The sequence below is a fragment of the Octopus bimaculoides genome, chromosome 2, assembly GCF_001194135.2.
Source record: "Octopus bimaculoides isolate UCB-OBI-ISO-001 chromosome 2, ASM119413v2, whole genome shotgun sequence".
NCBI lineage: Eukaryota > Metazoa > Mollusca > Cephalopoda > Octopoda > Octopodidae > Octopus > Octopus bimaculoides.
In genome coordinates this window covers 161,445,701-161,465,125 of record NC_068982.1, presented here as the reverse complement: position 1 = coordinate 161,465,125, position 19,425 = coordinate 161,445,701, and the positions used below count along the sequence as shown (strand labels likewise).

At 33.5% G+C, this 19,425-nt stretch overlaps 1 protein-coding gene across 2 annotated transcripts in view; it reads right to left on the bottom strand.

The window, feature by feature from the left end:
* The window catches only part of LOC106871728 (heterochromatin protein 1-binding protein 3), a 34,308-nt gene extending 16,189 nt beyond the window's left edge, over nucleotides 1–18,119 (bottom strand). Inside the window, exons 1-5 of one of the 2 annotated variants that reach the window (XM_014918339.2) lie at nucleotides 17,915–18,119; nucleotides 4,515–4,860; nucleotides 3,525–3,648; nucleotides 2,038–2,205; nucleotides 523–654 (exon numbers count right to left, since the gene is read on the bottom strand). In XM_014918339.2, coding sequence (XP_014773825.1) covers nucleotides 523–654; nucleotides 2,038–2,205; nucleotides 3,525–3,648; nucleotides 4,515–4,846 — 756 coding nt within the window. In that variant the 5' untranslated portion in view covers nucleotides 4,847–4,860; nucleotides 17,915–18,119. Of the gene's footprint in view, nucleotides 1–522; nucleotides 655–2,037; nucleotides 2,206–3,524; nucleotides 3,649–4,514; nucleotides 4,861–16,863; nucleotides 17,021–17,914 lie in introns of those variants that run through there. The other variant, XM_014918340.2, reaches the window with a different exon arrangement.
* Nucleotides 18,120–19,425: the final 1,306 nt, after the last annotated feature.

Genomic DNA, 19,425 nt, shown 5'->3' with positions numbered 1-19,425 from the left:
AACATGAAAGTTAAATCAGGTCTATTAGGATTTGAACTTAGAATAGGGTCCCCTGGCTAATACTAATCACATTTAAGCACATAACGAGAGGTTTTTATGGTACCAGCACTAAAGAGATTGCCATGTAGCTTGCAAAAATAAGATCCCTTTCAACTGAATGGGACTACAGTAGACAGGGAAGCAGCTTTATGCTAGGAGATAAAAGGGTAAAGCCTAAGCGATGGAGTCAGAGAAGAACAGGTTTCTTGCTGTAAAGGAACTACATAGTTCCTCACATAAAAGAAAAGAGTGGGAGTGCCTAGGATAGAGATGGAAAGAGATAAAAAATAATGGTGATGAGGTGTTGGGGTGGACTCTCAAGGTACAAGGTGAGTAAAAGTAGTGGGAACAGGAGAACAAAGTAGAAATTGCAAGAATAGGGTGAGTAATAGATTGTTAGAGATCAGAAATGAATGGGTGGGGGTGAGTATAGTGAAGAACAAGAATTGAGGGATGAGAAGTAGGAAAGAATAAATCACTTACCAATTGAACGGAACCAAATCGAACACCTCGCTCAAGAGCAACTTTTAGAAGGCCTGGTTTTAAATCAACCCGGAGGGCAGGATATTTTGCCCCAATATACTGTTTCAACCAATGAAAACGAACGCCTTTTTTCTGAACCACTTTGTTAAGTAAAACCACAAATAAACTGACAGTGTATAACAACCATGTTTGATATAATCAATGATTCATATTACTTTGGTATTATTGGTAACCTTTTAACTTAATTCATTATTTAATCTTCATCCTTCATATAATTCCTTTTACAATGTTCCCACCAAAGCAACATATGCCCCACCCCTCCACAGCAGAAACAGTGCCAGCTTGGGGAAAGTTAGCTCCATTTACAGTATTATTTTTTTTTGTCAACCAAACACAAAATACTGAGTAATGATAAAAATTGATGGTGTTCATGTTGGTTCCAAAGAGTCATTAATATGAAAAAGGGGAAAGCTTAAAAACAAGTATTGAAACTGTATCACAGCCAACTTTGAGAAAAATGAACAATCTAGTTATTGTTATAACTATGGACAATCTACTTATAAATACAGAAAAAGATAAGGGCTCATTTGAAGCAACACAGCTGCATCACAGTTTTGACTCAGTCAACAGGTACTACAAAAATACTATTGTGGTGAAGACAGCAACTAGGTAGCAGACACAGCAGGATTAAACAATAAGCTCTCAGTGAGAGAAATCTATAATATGCTTTTAGATACCACTTGCAACAACTTTCACTTGACTTAGTGTCAACTGCAGTCATCACTTCCTGCTTTGGGCTTTTTTGAGGGAATATATTTGTGTAGTTGCACAATCTGCTAAAAATAGCAATCACATCTCCCACAAATCATGCCCAAATATATATTACAATAATACTGAAGTTAACAGCACTTGCTCAATCATCAAAGTTAAGTAAGTAGCTATAATAATAGTCTCTTCAGTGAAATAATTATTCTTGTTTCTATGACATTTTTATGGCAAACAAAATTTCATATATCTGCGTCAACTTTCTACAACTTAATAAAGCATACATATGTCATAGTATGATCTAATAACTTTTCATGTTGTAGTTGTATAAGCATCACTGTACAATATAACTTAATAACTATCATGTGTCTCAGTACTATGATTTGTCAACTATATACCTGTCTCAGTGCTATAAATTACTAACTACACTTGCCACAGATGTGTAACGTGTAACAAAGAACAGCCATACAGTACTCCTGTAAAAACACCCAGCAATAACCAATACATACAGCTTGCAGGTTCTTAAGCTATTAAAGTGTTAACTAATCACAATTTCAAGTTTTTCCTCTTCACAGCAAACTAACTTATTCCACTTTGTAAACTTCTTTTTATTTCCTATTTGACAACATCATTAACTTCCTTGGATTCTACTGTTTCATTAAATGAAATATGTTTGCTCAGTTTGATTCACAAAAAGTTTTGTAAAACAGGAATATATGAATGAATGAAAAGACAGAAATAAAAGGATACAGGATTTCCTGACTCTTTCAGAGCTTCATCAATAATGTCTTTCATTTTTAATCGCAATGATTCAGCTTGCACTGTTGGTTTTTTCTTTGGTTTCTTTTCTTTTAACAAACCTTTATAAGCCGAAGTTTCTTTGATGCCAATACCTTTTCCAAATTTCTGGCGCACAATCTAGACATTTGAAATATTAATTATTCATTGATTAATTTATCATATAGGTAAGACATTCCATATAAAAATCATACTTATCAAATATAAACAAAGCGTTTTAAATAATCTAATTTGGTGATGCTAGAAGTAAAATACAAAGTTAATCAAGTACACACCATTATCATACATGTAAGCCATTGAACTAGAAAAATACTCCAGTTTATGTTTATATAAACTATTAACCTAGTAGTAACATACAACTATATATAGATCATTAAACCAAATAGTAAGAAACTCTTAAATGTTAAAATTAGGTAATGAAACTTACCTAATTTATACATAATGGTATAAGATACCTAATGTATTGATTGTATAGAAACAGAGTAATAATGGTTTATCTGTCATGTGTGTTAAGTTCAGATGACACCAACTTCTATAGCTGTGATATATAATATATCTTCACATGAATCATATATTGATATATCATAAACCATCAATGACTTTCATATTTCAGCTAAGATTTCTAACAGTAATATTTACTGTATTACGCAATGATCTTTCAATTCTTAGGAACAGAGTCATTAGATTATGTATAATCTGTCAATATGCATGGCTTAATACAAAATAAAAAAAAGCTTGTGTTTTCAAGGATAGTCAAGGGTTACATATAGAACATTACTTGAAGTATTACAAAGTAGTCAAGTACATATAATTCTTCAAATATTAGTCAAAGCAATACACCAAATTTGATAAAGAATTAAAGTATTGTGTAAAAATAAAGAGAAATTAAATAAAATTAATAAGATGAATTGTTGATGTAGATCAAGAAAATCTAGGATTAAATTGGCAGTGTAGATACTCTAATGTAGAATTGTTAAATAGGTGACAATAATAAAGTATAACAGAATCCACTTCCAAGTAACTAACTTAGTAAATAGTAAACCTCATTTTTTACAGTAAACATAAATTGATAAACAGTAAACCTCGTCTTCAGAGAGGAAAGATTTTTCAATACATTTATATTATACAAATATATGCATTAGTGACCTAGAGAAAAAGGACATTAGACTTAACTTAGAAGTAAAAGTTACTACTTCATCATAGTATAACATCCACCTTCCTTGCTAGCATGGGTGGAACAATGAATACTTCCACTAATAAGAACCTGATGACAATTGGAGGTTACCTGATCAAAACATGGTGTAGATTTTTTTAAATGTTTCTACTATGAAAATGAGATCAGTAGCCAAAAAAAAAAAAAAAAAAAAAAAAAATTAATCTTATTACCAACTCACCTCAGACATATATTTAGATATTTAAGAAATTAGTCAAATTATTACCTTTTTAAAGTTAGGAATATCCACAACTTTGGATGCATCTAACTGACATGTTTCGGCATAGTAATCATAGAGTATTAACATTGAAATAGATGTACTGTCTCGCTCTTCAAAGTTATCATCAAGCCTAAAATGAAAAATTAGTGTAAAACATAAAACTATAACTGCAGTGAAATATATAGCTTGATATCAAATAAGAAAGATACAAAATAAAGAATTCAGAAGTTTTAGTAAAATTTGAGAACTATAGGCATGTCAAAAACTTAAACAAATTAAATGTAGAGGAAAATAGATGTTACTAATAATATATATTAAAATAAGGATTGGTTACAGAATAATTTGTTGTATAATTAACAATGAAAATGTGGAAATTTTCATTGCTTACATTAGTATGAGGCCACAAATGTATTAGTGGTATATTACATTGAATCTGGTGGCGGTGCAATGGCCCAGTGGTTAGGGCAGCAGACTCGCAGTCATAGGATCGCGGTTTCGATTCCTAGACCGGGCGTTGTGAGTGTTTATTGAGCGAAAACACCTAAAGCTCCTCGAGGCTCCGGCAGGGGATGGTGGCGAACCTTGCTGTACTCTTTCACCACAACTTTCTCTCACTCTTTCTTCCTGTTTTCGTTGTACCTGTAATTCAAAGGGGCCAGCTTTGTCACACTGTGTCACGCTGAATATCCCCAAGAACTGCGTTAAAGGTACACGTGTCTGTGGAGTGCTCAGCCACTTGCACGCTAATTTCACGAACAGGCTGTTCCGTTGATTGGATCAACTGGAACCCTCGACGTTGTAAGCGACGGAGTGCCAACAACAACAACATTGAATCTGCTATTGGTATATTTTGATGAACTCAAATGAATAAAAACGAAATGTTAATATCATCAGAAAGAAAAAGAATGTAGCAAAATATAAGAAATCTCTCTGGCCAGCATTCTATTAAATTCTACCACCAAACATTCTCAAATTAAGAAATATTAAAAGACAAACCATTCCATCAACTTGAGCTCAGCAGCAGGAACATTTCTTTTACGTTTTTCTGTCAAAACTGTATCATCTAATTTGGAAAGAATCTTTGACCCAGCTCCACCTGATTTCGCTGTCTCAGTGGTAGTAGGCTGCTTGGCTTTATTCTTTGTGTCTGTTTTAGTGGGAGTAGCTGCTGCTGTACTGGATTCAGATCGGTTTGAAGCATCTTCATCTGCTGCAGATGGTGTTGCAGTGGATGCTGCTGTGCTTGCTGCAGCAGCTGCTTTAGATTGTTGTGCAGTCTTTTCAGCAAGGTATTCTGCTGTCACTCTCTTGAGTTTGATGGCTGGCATGGTGCAATATAAAGCTGGAAATAAGAAAATAAATATTTTTAATAACAACATGCAGTTATTAGAAAGAAATTTATTTTAATTATAAATGATGTTGACGAAGCCATTTCTACACTATACCATCACCTACATAAACTTTAAAGGAAACTTCCTAACAATAACAAAGCACATCATATCTGTATAGCTACACCATCCTCACCATAATTTTTGTATGCTTCAACACATCTGCCTATATATGAAGGTCTCATCATTTGTTCTGATCCTATGCTTTGACATTATACTACACAGATTATTATTTACAACCACAAAATGCATCATGCAGTGATCAATTTTACTCAGCAACCTCCCTGACATTATCTGATTTCGATGTAATTTACATGGCACCATCACATTTCTATACCATATATCTAAATCATATATGTTGCATTTCTCAGTCACCTATATAAACACCATCACTCTTCTACAAATATTGCATAATTCACTTTATTCTGTAAAATGTCTTACATTCAACTGATAAGTGAAATAATTAAAAAGTTCAACATCAGCACATAACTTTCCATTTAAATCATCATATCTAATACAAACATACTCTTTAATGAGGAGATGATACAGTCAACTCTATTACGTAGCTGATACTAATTTTGTCAACACTAGCAGAATAAAAGGCAAACTTCACTACAGTAAAAAAAAAAATGAACTAAAACAAAGTTTCATGCTTTCCAAGTTCTGGTGTTCTATTTTATTCTTTAAGCTTTAAGAAAGAAAGAAAGAAAGAAAGAAAGAAAGAAAGAAAGAAAGAAAGAGAGAGAGAATAATTTCACTTCAGACTTGTTGCACTTTAATGACTATTAAGACACAAATCTTTTGGAAAAGAGCCCCACTTAAACTTGATAAAATATTTTTGATGTCAATATATTTCTTTATGAGAATATAATTTTGGAGTGAGTGCTATTATTGGCAAGGAAAACTTACCGAACTTTAGACAATAACTTAGTTACCTCCCTTGTTATACAACTATCCTGAATGCATAATCTGTTATTTGCACAATACAAAACTGATGCAGTATACCAGAAATGTATTGAAGCTAAGTGAGAACGAAAAAATATCCATTGAAATAGTATACAGTGACTCGTAGAAAACCACAACAAATTATTTATTATTTATTTTGCAGGCATCTAAAAACATTAGCCTTGATGATCATTTGAGTTGAAAGGAGTCCAACAAGATAATGATTTACAATTCATAAAAAAAACTTGATAGGTTACTTAAATGAAAGCAAAGCTAACTTCATTAAAAGGTAGTGACACTGAAAGTACCCATTCTTAATTTAGGAGCTAGAGAGAACTTATATTTCCAATATATAGTTCTTTCATTTTACTTCTGTTGGTAATAATTTGAGAAAAGGCATGAATATCACAACTTCTCTCTCACAAATACCACTAAAGATGATCCCTTGTTTATCACAGTTATCTTGACAAATGATTCTGTTTACAAGTAAAAGTATGTGACCAAGTTATCAGGGTGTTGAGATCACAATCATAAGGCTGTAAGTTCAATTCCTGAACCAGGTGGCACTTGTCTTCTTAAGCAAGTCACTTCATTTCAGGTTACTCTAGGATAATAAACTGAAAATAAATGCCAGCAGAGTGCTGGTGCAGCCCTCTCTCCTCCTAGCAGTTATATCCTGGATGTTCACTGGTTTCAAGAATGGGAGACTGAGAGGGTGTCTACATCAGCTTATGATCACAAAGGCACTTAAAACAATTTGCAATAGCATAGTACACGCTACCAAGTAATACTCACTTGCAAGTAATGGCTATGGGTTTTTTTTTCTCTGACATGGATAAATTTAGTCTCTTTGATTAAACAAGTTTGGAAAGAAGGTGTGTATAACTAATTCAACCAAAGTATATTATTAATATTAATTTAAGTGGTTCTGGAAAGATGAAAGGTAATTAACCCAAGTGGGTTTTGAACAATTCAAAATATTGAGATATATTGTAAGTTATTTATAATCTATTTTTGGAATTTGATAAGACTATTTAGCAGTACTTGTCAATAAAGGCTGCATGGTGAAGGTCTCTATTTGAAATGTTAGGTATTTCCATTTACAAACTATATGAAAATGACTCAATTTCCTGCTGTAGAGCCATTAGTTTTGGTACTCCATTTTAGAGGGATGCAGTTAAAACTTTTACCTGGACTTGTATATAATAGTAGCTTAGTTAACTCCCTTGTTATTTTGCTTGCTTTCTGAATTCCTGTATACTTGAGTCAATGGTTACTTAACTTGCAAAGAATAATAGCAGCCAAATTTACAGTCAACCATTTTCCAAAAAGAGAGGGCATGTTAGATAATGTAATTTAAGATGCACCCTAAAAAGACAGGATGGTCATGGCTGGAATGGTATGGTCGTAGGTATATTGACCAATGTTGTCAATTCCTTTAGATCAATAATACTTTTTAAAAGCATATAAAAGCATAGTGGGATAGATCTCTAAGTGTCCACTAAAATTGAACACAGAATTACATTTAGTTAAAAATACCCTCCTTACATACTATGTAGAGGTTGTTTACAGTCAATATTTTATTGTTACTTACTTCAAGAACCCTGAAGTGAAAGTCAAAACCCTACCTCTAACAGTAGGATATAGATGGAACTTTAAATATTATAAAACATCTGGGTTAATCAGATGTTTTACATATTTATATGAATTGTAGTGAATCGCAAATAGACAGCTCCAATGTTCACCAAGGCTATTGTTTACGGATGCTTAGTTAGTTTCTCTTGCCTTGGTTATTACATGCTCATAGACAAGCTCTGACACAGTAAATCTAGCCATGTCTATCTCATCTTCGATTCAGATAATACATATAAAGCTGCATTTAAAACATTCTCAAGGGAAGTATAATACTAAACTATTGATCAAGAGGGATGAAATGAAAACTCAACAAGACCATTAAAGTTAAGATCTTGTCACAAGAAATAGTCTTTCTATAGGTGTGTATCATTATTATTACTTAAGTAACAGAAAAGTGGGATGTAAAATACACCATTTTGAAAATTGGCCGTTGCCAATCCCGCCTGACTGGCCTTCGTGCCGGTGGCACGTAAAAGCACCCACTACACTCTCGGAATGGTTGGCATTAGGAAGGGCATCCAGCTGTAGAAACTCTGCCAAATCAGATTGGAGTCTGGTGTAGCCATCTGGTTCACCAGTACTCAGTCAAATCGTCCAACCCATGCTAGCATAGAAAGCGGACGTTAAACGATGATGATGATTATGATGATGATACCTATGTCCTCAATTCAAATCCTACTGAGAGAAGTAGGGAGAGCTTTATTGCACATGTAAGTTCAATAAATTATGATCAGACATGGACTGGGGCCAAATTAAAGTGGTCTTGCACTAATGAGAAACATCGTTATTATATTTATTACACTGCTCAACAAAGTTTGAATAAACTTGTGTTAGTGAAATTTAATAACATTATAACTCAAAGTCCATCTGATGCCTACTAAATTAGAAAAGTAAATTGGAAATATCTTACAAAACTATCAACATACTGAGAGAGAGAGAGAGAGACAAATGGAGTGACAATGGTTGTGAAGTTAACAGGCTGGACAGCTGATCACATGGTAATATGGTCAAATGTCATCATCATTCAACGTCTGTTTTCCATGCTGTTTTCATGGAGAGCTGCCCAGGCTCCATCAGTCTGATCTCTATGGCTGGATGCCCTTTCTAACATCAATCACTTAACAATGTGCTGGGTGCTTTTACATGGCACTAGCACAAGTGCCTTTTGTGAGGCACCAGTATGAGTGTTTTTTATGTGATGCTGGCGCAAGTACTTTTTATGTGACACTGGAGTAAGTACTTTTTATGTGACGCCGGCGCAAGTACTTTTTATGTGACGCTGGCACAAGTACTTTTTATGTGATGCTGGCGCAAGTACTTTTTATGTGACGCTGGCGCAAGTACTTTTTACGTGATGCTGGTGCTAGCGCTTTTTACATGGCACCAGCACATGCCATACTACTAATTCTGCTTTCACCATTTTGCCTTCAATGGGAATGAGAAAGAAGAAAACAATAACTCCTTACTATTACTCTTATCAGAAATATCATTTTATTAAATGTTTCACTAAAATTTACCACACAAATCTTAAATCATGGAACAGCACTGCAACCAATGCATCAAACATACAATTTAAATTGCCAAAGAAAAAACAACTTGAAAATTATAAAAGAACAGAGCTCTTGAATTAGCTTATTGTTTTCAACATGGATTTTGAAAAAATCAACAGCTATCAATTGGAAAAGTGAAATTGACTGTTTTTACAAGAGATATACAAAATATCAAAGAGGTTCTCTCCTCCCAGCAAGAAGTGATCCCATCTTCAATATAAGTTAGTTTTATTAATCTCTGAAGTTATAAACCACTAAAATACAAAATACAACTAGAAAAGCAGAAATTTAAATCTCATTAGGTATAACTTTCAACTCACACACTAGCTATTCTGATAGGTAGTAGATTGATAGGCATTCCTAAGGGACAATCTACTGATAAACTTTGTGACTGGAGTAATGCTCCACTCAGGCAGTGGGTAGCATGGTGATAGAATAGTATAGTAGATAGGGCAATAAGATTTAAACCATGGGCCTGGGAGGAACGAGTAATGCTCCACTCAGGCAGTGGGTAGCATGGTGATAGAATAGTATAGTAGATAGGGCAATAAGATTTAAACCATGGAGGAACAAAAAAAATATAGAGAGTAGCAAGCAGCAATATATAAAAAGTAGTTAGTAGCTAGGAAAAACCTGAAAGGAAGAGGTTGGCTAATCTTCTCTAATGCAAAGTTAGGAGTATAAAGTATAACAGAATGTCACTGAACAGAGATCTCATCTAAATAGCAATAGCACAATTAGTCTGGGTGACAGAGATAAGAAAAAGACATGAAAGTGTTACTGAGAGGTTGTAAACGCAGAATATAGAAATATCATGGATTTCTTAAAATGAAATCAATAAAGGAGATAACTGTATAAGTAAATTAAATGATAATAGTAAATCAAGTAAGGACATGCAGGGACAGAAAGCAATAGGTCCTTCAGGATTAGTTGTGAAGATGCTGAAAATTTAGAACATATATAGTGCCGCTGGACTGGCTCCTGTGCAGATGGCACGTAAAATACACCATTTTGAGCGTGGCCGTTGCCAATACTGCCTGACTGGCCTTCGTGCCATTGACACGTAAAAGCACCCACTACATTCTCGGAGTGGTTGGCGTTAGGAAGGGCATCCAGCTGTAGAAACTCTGCCAAATCAGATTGGATCCTGGTGTAGCCATCTGGTTCACCAGTCCTCAGTCAAATCGTCCAACCCATGCTAACATGGAAAGCGGACGTTAAACGATGATGATGATATAATTACATGTTTAATTAATCAAGTAGAAAGGGTGTTATTTCTAATGATTGACTAAAAAGTCATGACAAATAATATATACCGGATAGCTTAAGTATGATACTTTGAGTTGATACTAGAATGTAGATTTCCAGATGCCATATTTCTTGTTAGATATGAAGGTGATCTGTAGATAGAAAGGTACTGAGAAAACAAAGTGTAGATGAATTGTTTGTCAAGATATCTATGAGAGTGCTGCAAGATTTAGGTTGACAATGAGTTTAAAGAGAACTTTAGTGTAAAGGTATGTTCACTAGAACTGTCTCAACATCTATTGATATTTGGACAATAGTATAGTATATCAAGATTGTATACTCTCAGTAAGTTTTATATACTGGTAACTTGATGCTAGTTGGTGCTAGAATCTAACAAAAATTTATAGTCCAAAGGTCTAAATATTAATATGAAAAATATAATGTACTAGTTGGTAAAGGAAGGCACAAAATTGTAATGACAGCTGAAAAGTGGCTTTGCTCAATATTTAGAAACCTGATACAGTGTACACTATGTGAACAATGAAGACACACTAAATGCAGTGAAATAATAGGAAAATTAATCAAGATACAGGAATTAAGTAGTTGATAGGTTCTGTGACCTATGTGACTTAACTAGTGAGGTTGTAGGGAAAACTAGAGTAAACACGTGAAAAATGTTTAGTGAGTTATCTCTGTTATCAAAATAGGGCTCTTGTATATAAAACAAATTGTATGCAACATATATAAGAAGGGCAATGCTATGACAGTGAGGCATTGGTTGTAGATCTGTGAATGCTAGAGAGAAATGAGTCAAGTAAGGTTTACTGGACGTGTAATTTTAACCTACAGGAGAGGTAGAGTACAAGTATGTGGTGAACAAGAGACTGGGTAATACATATAGGTACCAGCTGAAAAGTACAGGAGACCTATCAATCCTGGGCAAGTGTTGCGCACACTCTTAATGTAGATCTTCCTACTGGCTCAGGGATAGTACACGTTTTAGCCTATTTGATCATAAAAGTTCTAGACTGCAGATTGAAGATTCACATTCACAACTTGCCGCCATGAAACTCTGGCTGCCAAGACATCATAACAAATGACATCAAACCTAGCTTCAGCTTTTGATATACTAACTTTGACTCAATGAGTTAAAGCTTTTCAATAAGTATTATATTATATATATAACTATGTATATGCATATATAACACTGAAAAGTATTATATATAACTATATATGCGCATATACCAATACCAAAAGGTAGTAACTGTTAGAATATCTGGCTGTAGATTACTTAAATTCATTCAATCTAAAATCAATAGTGAGATATTTAAAAAAGTGTCCTTGGCAACCAAAAGGGCAAGGGGCTCAGCCCCTTGCCCTGCCCCTTCGCTGGTAGTATACTGTGAACCTTCCATTGTATAGGACACTATTCTGTGGAAGGTAATAGTTCGAAATCCAATAGTATATAGAATTAAGTGTACTGCCAATGATACAATAACACAGCTGTGGGATCTTTTTTAAAACGGGGGCCACATTTTTCATTAACGAAACACTTTGAAACTTGGAACACTGGTAGAATGTGTCATATAAAACATCTTTTTCTCTTAGTCTTCTTAAAAAAAAAAGAAATCCATAAGTTATTCCATGTTAAAGTTGTCGTATTTCTGTAATTTCAACCAATCACTGACGTCCATTCAGCCGATATACATTAAGTGCCGACTACATAAACAAACGATTCTGAAACAATTAACCCTAACCCTAACCCTAGGGTTAGGGTTAAAGCAAATTTAAAATGAAAAAAGCAAATAAAACGAAGGTATGGAGATTAAATACGCTTTACATCGCTTAATCAGCCAAAGGAGTAAATATAAACAACTGAATACTTGTCAGTGATTGGTTGAAATTATCGAAATAAGACAATTTTTTACATGAAATAAATCCGAATACAAAAATATTTTTCTGTTCTATAACACAACATAGATAAGTATACGAAGTTTGAAAGTCTTTCCGTACCAAAAACATTACGTAAAACATTAATGAAAAATGTGGCCCCCGTTTTAAAATAGATCCCAGCTGTGGTTGACAAACTTATTATTCTGATGTTTTTTTCATTTGGTCATTTCAACTCTGCACAAACACAATGTTTGATGTATTGGCACATGCATGTACAACATATTTTGATGACAATGAAGCATGTAGACTCCACAATTCCACAACATGTGTATTGAACAAACACACACATATAACGTTCATGTGCACGCGTGCGCGAACACACATATATAACACATACGCAGAAGTTGTTTATTATGATTATGGATGGTATCAAAATGTTATCAAATAGTTATTGTTATTTAAAAGGCTCCGTCTCAAAATAATCACAACAAGCAACGGTATGTGTGTGTAACGCGCATACATACAGGCACATACGTATATTCTTATTAACTTGATTTGAACATCAAAATATATCACCAGGCAACATTAAAAAATGTGACTAAAAAATATACATCAATGAAGAATTTTAGTCAGATATCCGCCGCGCTCTCTTACACACACAATCATGGCAACTCCCAAATAATTTAAACAAAATTTCAGAGTAAAATGGAGAATGAGCAATTTTTTCTTCTTTATGGTACGTCTAAATAACAAGTACTAAATAATTAGAAAATAAGAGCCAAACAAATTTTTAAAGTGAATAAAATGAATTCAGGTCATTGTTGGGAAAGGGTGTGACGATAAACTTTAGAGAAATTGAGGGGAGGGGCAAGTAATCCAGAAAGATAATCTGGCAGTATTGGCATAATTCAACACAGGTGTGTGTATATAAATCCTCGATTGTTTAATCTAGACAGGTAGTGAAAAAGCACAACATCTCGTGGTTAGTAGCGCCTGTTCGCACTTCAACTAGCCGAGAAAGGATTCGAATTTTTTTTAATGAAAACAAACAAACAAATAAGTGTATTTATTTCAAAACAAAAAATAGCTTATAAACGTTTCACCTATTTAATGGGGTTGTAATGGTGGAAATTACAGAAAAATAAACAACGTCAATTTATTCTAGAAAGCAAAAAAAGAAAAAAGAACTATAGTGTCGATAAAGGAAGGAGTCTGTTTACTACATGGATATGGAAATCAATAATGTTGGCAGCGATATGTTTACGTTGATTACATTTGTCATATATCAAGATACGATAATTTAAAATTAGTATTTTCTCTAAATAATATATCGTGGTCGCTAAAAATCAGGGGATCAAATATAATTCTTTTTTAGAAAAGCATATCTCTCTCTGTATATATATATTGATCACTATAATCGTGGTGAATCCCAATCTGAAATTCTACATTAATTCCACTGAGCTACTAAGTTCCCATTTGCTGCTATAAAACAGCACATTCTCCATTATATGAAATATTGGAATATACCGTACAACGGTCTATCCGCCCCTTTATTACATTGTGTTACATGACTACTGACTGATGTCATGAGAGCGGGGCAACACTTGGAGCTGAAAGGGTTTATGCACACATAAAAATAAGGTCAATAGGCAGTAAGTATCCGAAATGGAATACTCTTGTACATTACAGCGTACGCTAATATATATATATATATATACATACATATATATATAAGAGATGGATGGTGTAGTATGTCCATGTTAAACAACGATTACTTCCAATATGTTTAGCAACAGAACGAAATGAAAATACTGCAACAGAAATCAATAGCATCGCTTCAGAATTTATACGCGCGCGCGAATGAATGAGACACGTTAGCAGTTGATATAACATCAAAACTTTTAACAATTTAGATTTTGAAAAATATATCACTAATATCTGAGCTAGAGTATTGAAATTAAACACGCAACACTGGCTAACATTATTATTTCTTTTCGAACAAATCAAATAAATTTATCAATTATGCACAACGTTTCATCGGAGAGATGAGGTAAAAATAAACACGGGTGAATGTAAACAATTCTTAAGATTTCGTGAAACACGTAGATAGTATATATAACAAAATTATAAGACTAACGACGAGGGAGCCTTTACGTGATCACTCAATCTACTAAAAATAGCTGTTAAATGTTCTTCTAAATATTCCATCTTAAAAAAGGGACATACTGGAAAATAAAATTATGGTAAAAAGAGAAAAAAAATTAATGTTTGATCACGGCTGAAACGCTATTGACTGATGGTAAGTTTGCTTGGCCACTGCAAAATAGGGCTAAACAATGTAAAGCGAGAAAAATATAGCAACTGTGCAAATTTTAGTAGTTGGTGTAAATTTCACCTATAAAGTATACACACATATTTTTATTTTCGTTCCTCAAGGATCGCACGTAGTGAGGAACTACGAGTAGTGACGGAGGCTTCTCACGAATAAACTATATATTGAGTACTTCTGTTTGTGTATCCGAAAATCACCACCAGCGATGTAAGCGAAACTGAGTAGTTTACAATGAGACCTCTGGTTATTGTTGTTTACCCTTAACGTAAACCACGATCGAGCAAACCTATAGTTAAAGGCCTGCCAACCACGATCATATCGGCCTTTTTTTTTTGTCTTTTAGGATATACTATCCAATATTTTAATATATTAAAAATGTAAGGTGTGATTTAGCTGCTATCTCTAGCAAGTGCAACAATCACGTACAGGCTCTCTCGTAAACTTGGAGAGAAATTGGTTGTGGAGGAAAGCGAAAATAGAATGGTTGGAACAGAAATATATTACATTACTGGCAGAAAATATTCGGAGTATTTAACTAAAACGTAACATCAGGTGAAAACTAAACACACACACACACTACACATATACATGCATATGACAAACAGACTACGTTTGTGCAGGTGGTGGAGTTTACTAACCGTTTTAATTACATATTTTTATATTTTAAAAAGCTATAAATATACATATGTTGTGGATAACTATCTGTTGAAATGCTTTATAAATCATTACTTCAGAAACTTTAATGGGATTCCTGTGAATAATGCTTCAGCAATTCAGTTAACCAGCAACAAATGATCTTATTTTTAAAACATAAACTATGCATTTAAGGAAGGACTGATAGCGACTCCACTAGCAAAGAAATCCTTGAATGGTTGTATTATTAATTCTTTTGAACTTCATGGTCCTAATATAAAAGGATCACTGCAAGATATATATGTGTGTGTGTGTGTGTGTGTGTGTGTGTGTGTGTGTGTGTGTGAAACTGAAATGAAAGTATCAGCAACTAGTTATTTAGACCCAAGTGCATTAGCGTGGGCAACCAGCTAGGTCAGGTTCCTTGGTAACATACATAAAAATATTAAGTGTAATGAAATTACCACAAAATTCACAAATATGGAAGGATTGTTTTCATTTAGAAAATTCGCTACTACACACTCACACAAACAAGATCCTTATAACAGATTTGTCTTTTCTGTAATTCAGTATTTTTGTAAATAGTGATGGTCGCCCATAAACACTATGTTTGACACTCTTGCTAATCGGCAATGTTGAGGTCTGTCAGCGCTGACAGAACAGTCCTTTGATCAATAGACGTTCCAGCTATAATCGTCCCCGTATTTAATTCAAACAGTGGCATCGAAGACTACACTATTCAATGTCCTACATTTTAACGAAGAAGGTAGGATGTCGTTTAAAGATTTGGCTCTTCCTTCTAGCAGATAGAGAGGCCATGAAGAGGATCACTAGTCGTTTAGTCTCCAATCAGCCCTATGTCCAAATGCATTCCAACCGTGACCACCCATCCAGTCTTTATGTATATCTAGAATCATTATCCAATGTGGCCTTCCCCTTTTTATGTGGGGTGTGACGTGGAGATGGGGATACGATTTCTAGTGGGTTAGCGACTACATAGAGGCCTCCTTGTTTAGTTGCAAACAGAAGTAGAATTTCCAAAGGAATAACAGAAATGCATGTTCAGTAAGCGTTTACAATTTAGAAGAAACTATGCAAAGATACAGACATGATGAGTATTTGATTGTTGTTTAACCCCAAATCAGCAAACCTGATTGAGAAAACCTATGATCAAAAACATTCGAGCTGCGACCATCCATCCCGCCCTTTTTCATTTCACAAACCTAATGTGTATGGGATGACATCATTCAACGTATCCTGTTTTTAGCACTATAGGGAGTGAGTTGAAGGAAATTTGTAAACTATTTCTAGCTAATCGAGCGAAAAACGTAACGGCCCCTTCTTTGGCTCGTGGTGAAATCAGCAAAATCGCGGGAAAGTATGTATTAGTAAGAAAAGTATAACAATAGATGAAATGAAAGCGAAGGTAATTAGTAATGTTGAGACATTGAATTAGCAAGGGAGAAGACAGACAGATAACTAGATCGAGGTGTATGTACGTGTGAAACAGAACGACGACGGCAACAAGCGTGACTAGTAGCCATTTTGAATACTAATCAGCAGATGACCTTTCGTAATGACACACATTTTGACGTCATTTCAGCACTATACTGATGGACAGCAGACGTTATTTTCATTGTTTGCAGTCAGAAAAATGCTCAAGCCAATCTGTCAGACCATAAAGAAATATACAATCAAGGGAAAAAAGCATCATTTCTTACCGTGTTGCTATTAATTAAGACAGCAAAACGTGCATTCAAAGATTCAGGGCTGGTTGAGAGGAAAACAATGATGGTGCCAAGATCTGACCAATAGGGAGTGCAGAGAGTAGATTTATGTAAATTAGCAACTTGTACAACGTCGTAGTTGTGATAGTAGTAGTGACAGGAGGAGGTCGAAAAGAACGGGTAGGAGGAAATAAACATACGTGGGAGGAGGAAGAAGCTAAGATGTAGGAGGTATGACGCGCAACGAACACAGTTAAACACGCACACTTATAAATACATATTATAGATATATCCTATGAATATAACGGATAGATATCAATGGGAAAAAAAGAACAGGACCGCAGTTAAATGGGATATACACGCGCGCACACACATACATATATAGAGTATCTCGAAATGATGTTGCAAATTTCAACCAAAGCGATACATAACAGCAACATCTGTATACAAGACTGCTTGCATGGCCTAAATATCAAAACCCCCACCAGCCACTTTTATTTTACAAATGAATAAATTATGAATAGTTATGAAGAGAAAGAAGAACCTACAGTAAGACTAAAAGCAACACAATATGTAAATTTATATAAAAATATACACATATTTACATATAACACACATGAACACATATTTACATGTCTTCATATTTTGTAACTATTTATATACGTTTTTAAAAATCTCCTACGAAGTTAAACGAAAAACCTCGGTCTATGCTAGAAATGTATATTGCTAGACAGTCTAAACAGAATAAATGAAGCAGGTATATGTAAATGAACAAAGTTGCATGCAAGATTTCTATGTGAACAAGGAAGGCAGTGAGAGTTTAGCTAAAAAGCGCCATTATCAACTGACGCGAATCTTTTTCTTAAATCAATTCAGCAAAAACATCCTGCAAAACACTACTTGAGAAAAATAAACAGATGGCAAGGTGAGATGAAATAGCAAAAAGAGAGTAATTGAACGCAGGTAAAAAAAAAATTAAAAACTCTCTAAAGCATCGGCGGAAATTTGTGAATAGTTAAAGAATTATTAATTTTCTATCACCTACCTGAAGCCGGAGATAAAATAAAAGCAAACGAAGAGTTGAATATCTGCGAAGGGACTAAGTGAGACAGAAAACACACACACACACACGCACTTACAGACTCACATACTTACAGACACACACATATAGACTGAAAGTGAACCACTATAAACTTGACGACTACATTCACACAGTCGAACCATGGAAGAACACTTTTTCCCGTGACATCATCGCAACAAACCTGTGCTTTCGTCATGATTGCCATTTCGTTAAGGAGACAAGACCCTGTCAGATATTTTGAAATAAAAATCTCCCAAGAAATTTTCAATGTTTTTTTCTCTAATTTCTTTAGCCATAATTTTTCACAGCAATTTTTATCTCAGAAAAATATTTCATCCCTAGCTTTCATTTTATCCAGAATAATATATTTTGTATATCATATTTATTTATCAAATGGCCCTTCATTTGGTTAAAACTAAGAATGATATAACAACACTGGTTTAAATTTTCGTCCATATTTTTACATTCACAAATTAAAAAAAAATAGTTTCTCCACAAAACCAGTATTCAAAAAATCCATAGAATAAATTGGGATGGAAAACTAGACACTAATATTTTTTATAACTAATTAACACCAATTATCATATGTGTTACAGTAGTAGGAATATGTGCACCCAATAAATAACTTAACATTAAAAAAAAAAATCAATGATAAATGATTAGAAATTTAAGAATTAAAATATGTATTGCAGAATTGGAAAAATACAACATATTTTCAGTCAAACAGAATGGGTAAATTTCATGAGCAATTCCTGAAAATATTTGAAAAATTTCCCACATTAAACAGAAGTTAAACCCTTGTATGTTTATGTTTATATCTTGAGATTTCTAGGTAGACATATATACACATGACAATTTATATAATCATGTGTGTGTCTGCCTAAAGATCTCTAGGTACACAAACACAACTATATGTATATACATACACATACATATACAGAGATACATATATATACATACACACACATATATATATATATATATACATGTACATACACATACATATATATATATATATATATATATATATATATATATATATATATATATGCATACACATATGTATATATATATACATACATACACATATATAGATACATATGCATATATATATATACATACATATATATTTATATACATACATATATACATATATATATTTATACATGCATATACATACGTATAAATACATATACATATAAATATATACATACATACATATGCATATAAATATATACGTATACATTTATATATACATACATATATAAATACATACACATATATATACATACATACACATATATATACATACATACAAATATATGTATATATATACATACATATAAATATATACATGCATACATATACATATAAATATATACATAAATATATATATATATATACATATAAATATATACATAAATATATATATATATATACATACATGCATACATATACATATATATATATATATA